We start from the raw sequence: 12,069 nt of genomic DNA on the forward strand, positions 1-12,069 counted from the left end.
CCCTCCCTGCTTCATGGCTTCTTGCTCTACTGCTTCTCGTGTTTTTTTTTTTCTCTGAGATCATGCAACCAAACCAAAGAGCAAAGGGACATTGTTAGGAATGGGAAACTGATTCTCACCATCATCTGGAAAACAAACAGACTTTTCCCCTGCGGCTCTCTGAATATTCCCCATTAATTTACTCTCAAGAGGAAATGTAACTCCTTCTTTAGACCTCAGGCATTAGGCAGATTGAATGGGACTACTTAACGGCAGAAGACTGCTTTCTGCTTCTTTAATACACTAAAAGGAAGCAAATGAATTAACATGGGGAATTTGTAGTTGCAGGATTGAATGGGTTGCTTTTATCAAGCAGGTTGCATACATTAACAGTAAATTATGAAAATCAATTTGTGAACTGTTTAGAAAGGCTAATGATGTTAACAGCAACAACAGAGTGCTAATTTAGTGCAGAAGAATCATTTTAGAAAACATTATTCATTGAAAAGAACAGATGTAACTTCCCCGTCATGTTAATATTAACAAAGAACATGGAAGCAGCTGGTGGTGAACAGGTCTCTTTCTCTGAGAAAGAAAAAAAGGTCTAATTGCGACATAACATGTAAAAAAGAGCATAATTTGTTTTAAATGACGTTGAGAAGCTGTCGCCTAACAAGACTGTAATGACACGCTTGTTTGTGTGACAGCAGGCGGCAGAAATACATTTGCATCTGTTCTACAGCCTTAATAGAGGTACTTTGTATTTAAAGTATGGTTTGCATCAATGTACAGGGGTAAAATATTGAATCTAAAATTGCAATTGTGTTTTTTTTCCTGTGCTGGAATGTACTCGGTGTCCCACTTTGATAAATTATTATAAACAAAGACTCAGATCCCATTACACAAGGAGCAAAACAGGCTCGATATGTTTTTTCCTGGATCGTCATTATTCAAGCTGGAATCTGTTATTCTGTTTGCAGCAGTGGCCTCCAGCAGCAGAACTACGGGGAAGATTTATAGGACATCAGAAAAAAAGGAAAAGAAAGAGGGCTCTAAACAGGTTTTCTATGGAGGAAAATGTTCTGCCGTTATTAAACTGTTGTCAAATGACGTTCTTATGATTTTCAATCTTATCGCTATTTACTGCCAGTGGTGGAAGAAGAGCCCAAATCATTTGCTTGAGTTAAAGTGCCGATCGAACAAAAGTTCTTCATTACATGTAAAAGTCCTCATTAAAATTTTCTGGAAGTAAATTTGCTAATAGATCAGTATAATGCACTTAACATATCCAAAGTTAATGTACCTGTTCTGCAGGAAAAGTTGGTCTCTGTGATAGATTTGAAATTCTATATAACATTATTAGATTATTTACAGCAAAGACTTGATTCATAAGCAGTGTTAAAGAAGGCTTATGGAGCTAGTTTATACTTTATATGCAGTTAGTTCAGTGGTTCCCAACCTCAGGGTCAGCCCCCCTCCAAAGGGTCACCAGATAAGTCTTAGGGGGTCATTGGGTTATGACTGAGGGAGAAAATAAGAAAACACTGACGTATGAATCACTAATTTATATTCAGTTTGGACTTGTATTGTTTCACTTTACTTGTGAAATATTGGACAGTTGTACCCTTTCTGTTATGAAAGTTAAAGATTTAAAGGATGAATCATTCTCAAGGCAAGACTTCTCAAATGTAGAGGAGAAGAAGCCAAAAGTGTAGAATTAACATATGACCTCCAAGTATACTATAGTACCTCAAAATTGTAAAGTAAGGTGCAGTGCTTTAGAGTAATTTCCTTCCACCACTGTGCACTCATGGTATAGTAAGGAATCTAAATATAAATCATCACACGTGTCAGTTTTCTGTATGTTGTAGGAAGGCTGCTTTCATCCCCCACATCCCTCCCTTCATTATGTACTCACGCAGAGCAAAGAAAGAGAGATCTTTTTTTACCTTTATTTCTTATCACCAGAAAACCCTGAGAACTTCAAACCAGGGAACATGTGCAATGTCTTTCTTCCCACTACTCTTCCATTGCATGTCAAATGAGAAACAGTACATATTTTCCAAATGGAAACGTCCAGGGCTGAGAAAAGATCTAAAACAAAATGTGCCAAAAAATAAATAAAATGCAGTTCCTGGAATGGCCACTCGAGGCTGACTCTAAATTGGGTCAATCCTCATTAGGGCCCTTATTAAACATGTTTGCAGCCTGATTTAAACCAAAGGTTTTTTTCCCCCCCTTCAGCTCAATTGTCTTTCATGTCAACAATAGAGGGGTTTGTATAATTGATCAGTTTAAGTTATATAATCACTAAAGGTAATGTGTAATTAGGGGTGTGGTTAGTTTGAGTAACATGTGAATACAGCTGGCTGTTGGCTAGACAACAGCTCAGCTTATTCCTTCACTGATTTTACTCCTCAGCCATGTTTGCGTTGGTCGTTTATTGGTGTCTTTTGAGTATTATCTGTACAAATATTGGTTAAATAATATTGCTCGCTCTGTGATTTATTGTACTGAAGGACTGCCCAGGAAGCTTGTGCTACAGCATCAGTCCTTACTCTCTCACCAGAGACACAAGCGACTAACTTCAACAAAGCTACTTTTCACCGGCTCCCTATAGCTTCTCGAGTTTAATTAATGAACAACTACGGTGAGCTGCCTCCACAAATAGAAATAGAAATACAAAGCTTTACGAATTAAATTGGCCAGCTAATGAATTATCCACAAGCACACACTATTGTGTAGAGAAGCTGAACTCAAAAAGGCTTCAAGAAGGCATTCGACTAATCAGTGGGTGACATCGAAGTGGCTATGTCTATTTTTTACAAACCTGTTATTATTGTATTAAAACAAGTACGATTCAAATGGCTCTTAAATACTTTTCATATTTTGTTGTAGTCATGGAGGGCCAATGTCCTGCTGTTTTTTGTTCCATTAAAATGTATGTATTGTGACATTTTATGAGCCACAGCTGGTCTGTACTGTAACTGACTTTATGAGGGAACAAAAACCTGCAGGAAACCAAAACTTCTCAAGGACCACAATAGAGCTCCTTAGGGTTAAGCTTTGTTTATTTTATTTTTTTTAAGTATGTTTGGAGCTTTTTCTTTTGCAGGACAGCAGCTCATAGCACAGAAACCATTAGACATTAGTCCCTAGAGAGAGTTCTGATGTCATATTAACTCTACTTTCATATGTAGAGTGTAGCTTTTGATTAGTCACTGAGGTCAATATGCAGATTGCACATGAAATGTATATAACACACTCCCCTGCCTTGCTTGCATATACTGATGTTATTCATTATATGTCTTGTTTGGCCAGCAGTGCTGATAGCCCCTGTTTAGCAGAGATTGATGCCTTAGCAGGGCTGCAGGATGAGAACTATAATCAAACTCCTGGCACAGGGATTGATTCCTCCATGTTCATCCTGTGATTTCCTCACGGAGTTAAGGCTACGGCGTTCTTTGTGTGTGTGTTGTCAGTCCAATATAAGACCGGTGAAGCAGCAATGTCAAGAGCACAATCCTCCAGCACCTCCAGAATCAATACCTTTTGGAATCCTGCAGCCTGGAGCGGAGATAGAGGGAAGCCTTTGAGGTTATACACCTGTTCTTTTGATGTGGGGGGTCTAATCATTAACAGGCTCTAAATCTCAGACCTGCGCTCTGTTAACAATTTTCTTCCATTCACACCACGGTGTCCTCACCTTTCTCACTAATTTGTGAGCAGATCAGGTCACAGACCCAGCACACCTCTTCTGTGCCCTCTGACTTGCATTAGTATTGACCGACAGTACTCAGTGGTGCGAAACATCACTTTAATTACCCATTGCCCTGATGAAATGCTCTTATTTTCTGTTTATAAAGACAGAGCATAGCATGTTGTTCCAAAAAGTAGTTAAATGTTATGACTGGCATAACAGTTGAATATTGACAAGCGTGTTTTTCTTTAAGCACCGGAAAGACTTCGTTTAAAGGATTTATGTGATTTTTCACACTTAAATATAATAGAAATCAAGTATATCCTCTGAAAATAATTCTGTGAGTCATGACTGTCTACAATGGGTGTAACACCCGAGTCCCACTGTCTGTGATGCTTTCAGAGTTTTTTTTCAGTCTGTTGACATAGCCGGCCCGACAGCTGACTCATCCCCTCGCGAATAAAAGTTGTTTAATTGAGGGACTAGAGAAAAGAAGAATAACATACTGTACTCACTGCTTAACTGTGTTTCTAGATCACGCTTATTTCGGGTAAATTTACATGCAGTGTGAAGATACGAGCATAATAAAGATCGCTAGCATTAGCATGCTAACACAACAATGCACCGCAAGTTGTTTTGGTTTCATGCTGGTGCTCAAGGGCGACATCTGCTGGATCAAAAAATCGCATATAAAGCCTTTAAAGACAAAAGTTTCTCTAGAAGGCCTTTTTTTCCCTTTGGAATAAACAACACAAAATAGTTGTAGTTGAGAAGCAAAAATGTGTTTTTATTGTTATTAATAGTAGCTGATTGTATAAAACATGGACGTCATTGGTTTGCTGAAGAGGTGTTATCAAGCCCTACAATTAGGACTGTCGCAGTAACCGCAAAAATGAATGACCACGACATTAACCAGCCAGCCACGGAGCATGGCAGGCCACCATCAACGGCACACGTGAAGTCACCTCAATCCACCTCCTGTTCAGATGGAAACAGTGCCAACTGCATTGGTACCTAAACTGAATGTAACTTCACCCCTTTGGAAACAGTTTTGCTTTCAGCCATTTGAAAAAGGAGACCCAGCTATTTTAGATGAGGCAATTTGTAAAATCTGCGTCAAAAAGATCCCTGTTAAACGAGGAAACGCATCCAATTTCAGATCTTAACTAGTAAATAGAGTCTGGCCTGCAAGACTATTTTGATCGTGACCTTTATTTTTATCATGAATCTTCTTCTTAACAACAACAATTCAATGATTATCAGTGACAGACACAAACATTCTCACCAAACAACAGTGTGAGAGCTGGAAACTTCTTTCAAATTGATTTAGCTATTGCTTAACTCTGATTGGAACACAGGTATATGACATCATCTTTTCAATCAAAGCTTTATTTGCAAAAATATAATTGAATAGGAGGAGGGTGCATTTTCCAGACATTGTAATGTCCGAAGAATAGCTTTGTGTTTTGGGAAACATGCTCATTCCGTTGTCTTGAGAGTTACAATATCTCTCAGTTCAATTTAAGTTTGAACCAGTAGCCAGGTAGCTTAGCTTAGCATGAGGACATCAAACAATGAAGAATGCCTTTATCAGGTCACTAAATCTGCCTACCAGCACCTCTGAAACTCATTAATTAACAGGATGTATCTCAATGTGCAGTAATGACTAGTTGTGGTTTTATGGGGTCTGTTTGGATGCTCCATATCCAGACCTGCTGCAGTTACTTCCTGATGTGTTGCTGGTTGCCTGGCAATTCTCTAATAAGATAGAACTCCAATTAGGTTCTGCTTAGGAGAAGAAGACAGCCTCAGTTACTGCATATGAGAAACACTTTGTTCATATAATTGGGAGCAAAACACTACACCATAGTTACAGAGCTGAACCAAAGTTAAAGTCAAAATTAGAAACTGAAGCTTTAAATACATTCATATTTGATCAGGTTACTACACAGTGTGACTGCAGCAGACACGATTGAATTTTAAACTCAGTGATTGAATCTTTGTGACCAAAGTGCACCTTAGAACTCATATCCAACTTTTCTGCTTAAGTTGGCAGGCTTGTATCTGTGCTTTGACTTCTTTTGGATCGAAGAACTAGATTCTTCTTTTAAAAAAGCCTTGGAAGAGCTCCAACAGTCACTCAATATTGTCTATGCAGAAAAAAGAACAGGACTTCTTCCAGCATCATGCACACCTGAAATATCTTCATACATCCTTTTCAAAGTCGTTTGATCTAACTTTGGCAGAAAATTCTGTTCTTACCATTTACAATATGTTTCTGCATCAGATAATATTCAGGCTGTTTTAAGGCCTCCTTTTTTTCCCAAACAAATACTTCAACAACATTTCTTTACGAGTACTTTGTTTGATGGCTTCAGCAATATTTCTGCCCTCAAAATCACGAGCAAACAGACTGGCCATTTGTTTAAAAAATGTGTATAAAGTTTTAAATTAATTTTAAAGCTAAAAATGTCTTTGTGACCATTCAGAAGAGAAAAATGCAAAAGCTTATTTTGAGAACTGTAAACCGGTAACTGCGTTTGTGTTTGTTGTTGCTAATGAGTATGCACACAAAGGCAATAATACGTGTGCCAGCACAGAGCAACAGTAATTCCTCAAACATATCACAGGGATGTTTCAATCCTCAGTGTCCCTCATCAGTGATCAACATGATAATTAGCCCTGAATCTTGAAGGCAGAGAAGTCTTTTCTAATCTCCGTGCAGAACAGTTAGCTCTGTCACTCATTAAAGCACACTTCTAATTTGCCCGTCCTCATTATATTGACACAGCGCTGGATTTAGTCTGGTCACTGTAGGGAAAATGTCATGGATCATACTAATGATCGACACCGAGACTTTTTCCCACAGAGCTCATAATTGCTTCCTCCTGCTGTGCCATTTTTCTAATGATTAATGCTATTTTCCCCCCTGACAGAATTATTCTTTGTGATAAATGCTGCACAGCGTCGTGGCCTGATTACATCAGCTTTTGTTTGTTTATTAATCATCAATGCTGTCAGGATCTAGGGGTTACACTTTATCAGGTATACCTGGTTTGAAATAGAGGCTTTAAGCACAAACTTTGTTCAAATTAGAGCAAAAAAAAAGTTCAATATTTGATGTCAAACACTCCCTGTGGCCTGATTTTCATGTAAGTGAGTATAAATATCTCTTTTTCCCAATGGCAAACTCAGGTTCAGAGTCCTCTGCTGGAAAAATACCCTATTAAAATTCAACATGACTTTTCTCCAAATGATAATTTTCTACATATCATGCTGGCTGCTTATTTATAGTTGAATGATTTTTAAAATTTCTTCCATAATTTTGACTTCTGTCCACATTAGTCTCATATTTACATTTCATTGAAGGATGATCATTTAAGCATCATTTTCAGCAAATTATTTATTTGTTGTTAGTATTACTCTATGTGTGCTATGAAATGGTCAATTGCATTTGTGGCGGTTTGAGAAATTTTAACTGTTGTTTCACATATTTACTGAAGATTAAACTCTAAATAATAAGCATCAGAAATAATTCAATTCTAAATGTTGGAGATTTATGACCAAAAATTATTTTTTTATATGAGAACTAGTGAATTTATTTTCAAAAATGGGGCGACGCCTGAGAACAGGTCCAGGCAGACAACTCGAGCTGCACTGGTTTCACACTGATATGCTTCATTGTCACAATCTCCCCTAACACACGTCCTCCTAATTGGGCGGCCTCTCTCTGCTTTATCATTGCTTTGCTGTTTATACCAGTGCTGCACTTAAATCCCCCCACCAACCCAGCATCCACCTGCAGGCGCCGTGGGGGTTTAAGATTTAATGTCATCACTCCCCAATTTCTGCATGTTAAATAAATCTGCGAGGACTGATGAGGTCGGAGCCTGACGCCAAACACTAACTATGATCTGCTGCTGCAATAAATATTTCAAACAATGCAAACGTGAGTTTGTCTGACTGAACTATAGTAGGATTCATGCCACTAAAAACTACAGTATCTGCACTTGTTATGAGTCCACTTAAGCACTTGATAAATAAAAGGCCTTTCTCTAGGACTTTACGACTGACAATAAGTGGTATGATAAGTGGTCATGGTCATGAAGCACTGCTCTCGCTCTGTGATTACAATGTTGCTGTCAATACTTCAGGATGAGAGACAGCAGCTGAATGGAAACCATCGAACAAACAAGCAGATATACAAAAGAGAGCAACAAAAACCATCTCCAGACATGAATCGAAATAAAAACAGAGTAACTATGTCAGCAGGGGTTCCACGTTCAAGGAGGTCAGCTCCTCTGACAACAGGACATGAAACCCAACTTACCCAAATACTGAAGAGCAGTTTTCCATTATAAGCCCAGGAAGGCCATACATTTTCTATAAAAAAATAGCGAGATTAGATCATTTGTATTCCCCATTTGGTTTCACATCTATGTTATGATTTGTTTTTATTTACATCTTCGAACTATTGAAACAGTATTTATCTGTGTTGCAACATGTTTTTTTTTTAGTATTTATGAAAACAGATTTGGAACAGTATTTAAAACACAAGGCATACATAGGTATGGCCATTCAATGATGGAAAAGATGTTAATGCTGTGACCTGCTCCAGGGTTAATGTAGGACAATTTGGCTTCGATAGAGACAGGGATTTTAAAAGTTTCCATTTAAATTTCACCTAAGGACATGTAGTGATTTAATTAGAAGCTTGTTGCAAGATATTTAAGTAACTACACTTGGGTTGGGGTTGGTATTACAGTTTGAGGACACAGTTTCCAAGTTTGTTTACACTTTGAGGTCATATAATTGGACTAATCTGTGTCGGTCTGTGAAGCTCACGTTCGTATAAGCCATGGATATGTATACTCATCACTATTGTTATTGATTGTCAGTAAGAAATAAAAACCTTTATGTTGACGCATTGTCCATAATATAGCAACTCGTCCAACAATCCAAAAACAATGTAACAACTGCTCACACATTCTGTATTTCATCAATATGCATGTCTTTAGATTAGTTAACAAATTAGATTGTGGGTTACTGTCCTACTTTTGTCTTTTAGGCGATAATGATTACTGAAACTTATAATTACTGTGCAGTCCTGCTCCTGTTTATCACAAACAATTCTTTTACATGCTAATTGAAAGAGTGGTTGTGCAGATGATATTTTTCTCAACCAAACAACAGCTGTTCACAACAGTGATTGTAAAAGCTTCGAAGAAATGGATACAGGTTGAATCTGCAGTGTGTCTGAACAATCAGTGAGAATAAGAGGGAAAAAGATATATATCTTGCTAAATTGGAATGTGGAGTTGTTATTGATGTTTTGGTAACGTCAACAACAACAACAAAGTGATATAGAAGAATGTGGCGTCATAACATCAGCACAACCTTTAGTCATCAAGGTTTCAATCAGCCTTTGCGTCACAAACATTTCATGCAAACGTCTTACCGTGAGCAGCAGAGGACGGCTCTCCTTGACAGCTCCCACACAGCCCAGACAGCCAATCACCATGATGATTGTCCCCACCGCGATGAGCAGGTTGGCTGCCGACAGGGAGGGAAGGGATGATGACAGGGTGGCAAAGTTTCCCTGGGTCACTGAGAGCCAGACTCCCACCCCCAGTATGCCACATCCTCCCAACTGCAAGGAGAAACACAAACAGGCATAAAGCCGTCAGTGTGCAAACAACAAAGTCAAACTCTCACCCGAAACATCAACACAGTCAAACGTGGTGGTGCATAAAAATATGGTCAGCCATTTTGTGGCTTTTGGTTTGTTTTTTAAAATGCATGCAAGTGAGGGTGTGCAAGGTTGAATAGGGAAAACAAAACAAAAAAAAAAATCACTTGTCAAATACTCAAAGAGCTGCAGCAGTCAGAATAACGGATGAACAGAGGATGCAGAGCAAAGCAACACAAGCCTTTAAATAAATAGTTATATGTTTAGGAAGAATATGTTTATTTGCTTTTCTTAGTAAGAGAATCGATTTACTATCACATCTGTCGGGCCCGTTTTAAACGGCAGTCAGCAGCTTATTATGTAAGCTTAGCACGACCACATGAAACAGGAGTAAACTGTTCTCCTGACGTGGAAAAGTAACAAATAACAAACTGTGGGTTAGACAATCAAACAATTTGTATTAATGACGCACAAAATTAAACAAAAGTTCACTCCAGACACTTTACAAAAAGAGCCAGTCCAGACGTGTACAAAAGAAAAGTACTCATTTTTAGATTTGCCACAGAGACCCAACATAAATCCAGCATGACTAAGCACTTAGCAACATTTGGCAACAGTGTTAGGCCTAGTCCACACGTAGGCGGGTATTTTTGATTGTACATCGCTTTCACTTTTGTTTGCATGAGATTAGTGCGATAGCGGACGTAATTAAACTATTACTGGTTTTAATGTTGCTAACTGGACTTTTTTACATGCTAACACATAACATACACAGTTGCTCTCCCACTATGCCTACGAGCAGAGGCGCCTGAATGGACAACTTTGTCGATGAAATGGTCATCGCAGAGGAATGGCGAGAAACTTTTAGCATGTCAAGGACGTTGTTTTTGACTTGGAACGCTCATGACAGCCGTAACAGTGCGTTTTGCGTTTTCATGTGGACTAGACCTTAAGCTAAAACTTCTAACAGGCAGAGACCTCAAACATAACCAGACTCCATGGTGAACAGCCATCTATCACAACTGGATGTACAGAAAATAGAGAGATTGAGGGAGATGGGTAAAGACAGACAAGGCAGGGTTATGTGTTTCTTGCCAGCTAACAGTAACTTCATTACACGTGGCTACATACTTGGTCTAAGTGTTGTCAATCCTTTCATCTAATTCCAACGAAAAAAAAAAAAAAAAATAAAAATTATCTTCAGTAGAACTTGACTATAGATAAGAATAAAACTATATTATTTTAACACTCGATTGATGACCAATTGTTTCCTTATTATTCGTGTTTCCTTATTACACAGATTTATTACAAAAAAAAGTGAGAGAGCTGTAAATATTTAACTCAAAGGATGAACCTGAGGATATTTAATTCATCAGAAAATGTTGATGACTGTCACGATGAAACATATAAACTTACATTTAAAAAAATCTAACACTGGTGACTCACAGGAAGTCATTAGCATATTACCGCACCTTACAGTATGTGTTTGTTTGACTACTTTGGTGTCATGAAGAGCTCTCAAAGACAAAACTGTTCATGAGTATTATCAGTCCTGACTGCAACAGGACTAACTGAAGATTAATCAATCACTCTGTCAATCATTCAGATGTATTCATAAAGTGCTTTCAAAAATAGCAGCAGCTGACCAAAGTACAGTAGTGTAGAAAGAAAAATTTAACAGAACTGTACACAAGAACCAAGCACTACAGTGATAAAAAAAAAGGAAAGACACATAAGCATAAACACAGTATAGCAAGCATCCTGAAAGTGGATCACGTGGAGTCCACTACTACGAAGTTGGGAAAGGCCGTTCAAGGCATAAAAAACAAAGAGAGCATCCTTAAATAATCCAAAAGCATATTTAGAGAGGCTAGGAGTGATATGCTCCCTCCCTGACTTTCTGGAGTCAGTCAGCAGCATTTTGGACAAGCTGCAGGCAGGACAGGAATGACTAACAAATACCAGTGTGTACAGTGAGTTACTTTCATATAGCCAAAAAAAAAAACTGACAACCTATGTTTTCAGGGACAACAATCTGATTTTTTGATAGGAATTGACCAACTCAGGACAGTAACCCCAATAATCAAGACTATTTAAATGGCCCATTTCTGACCTTGAGTAATGCAGATAGCGTTGGTAGCAGCCCTGAAACCAGACTGAAATTTATCCAGGAAAGTAATTTGATGATGTGGCAACATTTTCCACATAAAAAAAGCTCTTGAAGCACCATTGATAAGAAAGGTCATTTTGAAAAGTGTCTATAGTTGGTAATTTGTATGGAGTTTAGGTTTGGCGTTTGTTAAGAGGCTGCATATTTAAAGCAGGCTGGAATAGTGCCAGTGGCAATAAAAGGATGAAACAAGGGTTTCTTTCTGTAACATAGGAGATATAGATTCTGTGTGATCGCAATCTAATTTGTTTTTTAACGAGGACATTCTCTTTTATCTTTCTGATGTAACATGGAAATTCTCTGCACTCGTGCTGACACGTTAGCATGTTTACCAAATGGTCTTGCATAATTATATAGGTTGCTTAAATAGAACCCTTTGAAAATTGTTTGCGCACATCTAGCATACTAAATTAATAATACGTATGCTTTTAAATTCATATTCTGGTCCCTAACAGTCATTTGCTTAGCTGTAACACCACAAACAAACAAAGACACACCAGAGTTTGGTTAGAGGCAAACTGAGCGCCTTCT

General features: G+C 38.1%; 1 protein-coding gene across 2 annotated transcripts in view; it reads right to left on the reverse strand.

Annotated features, from left to right (window-relative positions):
- tspan4a (tetraspanin 4a) overlaps positions 1-12,069 on the reverse strand; it is a 150,500-nt gene that overhangs the window by 47,423 nt on the left and 91,008 nt on the right. For both annotated transcript variants that reach the window (XM_061026180.1, XM_061065896.1), the window contains one exon: positions 9,138-9,329. In XM_061026180.1, coding sequence (XP_060882163.1) covers positions 9,138-9,329 — 192 coding nt within the window. The remainder of the gene's footprint in view (positions 1-9,137; positions 9,330-12,069) is intronic.

This window comes from Labrus mixtus, chromosome 1, assembly GCF_963584025.1.
Source record: "Labrus mixtus chromosome 1, fLabMix1.1, whole genome shotgun sequence".
Taxonomy (NCBI): Eukaryota; Metazoa; Chordata; class Actinopteri; order Labriformes; family Labridae; genus Labrus; species Labrus mixtus.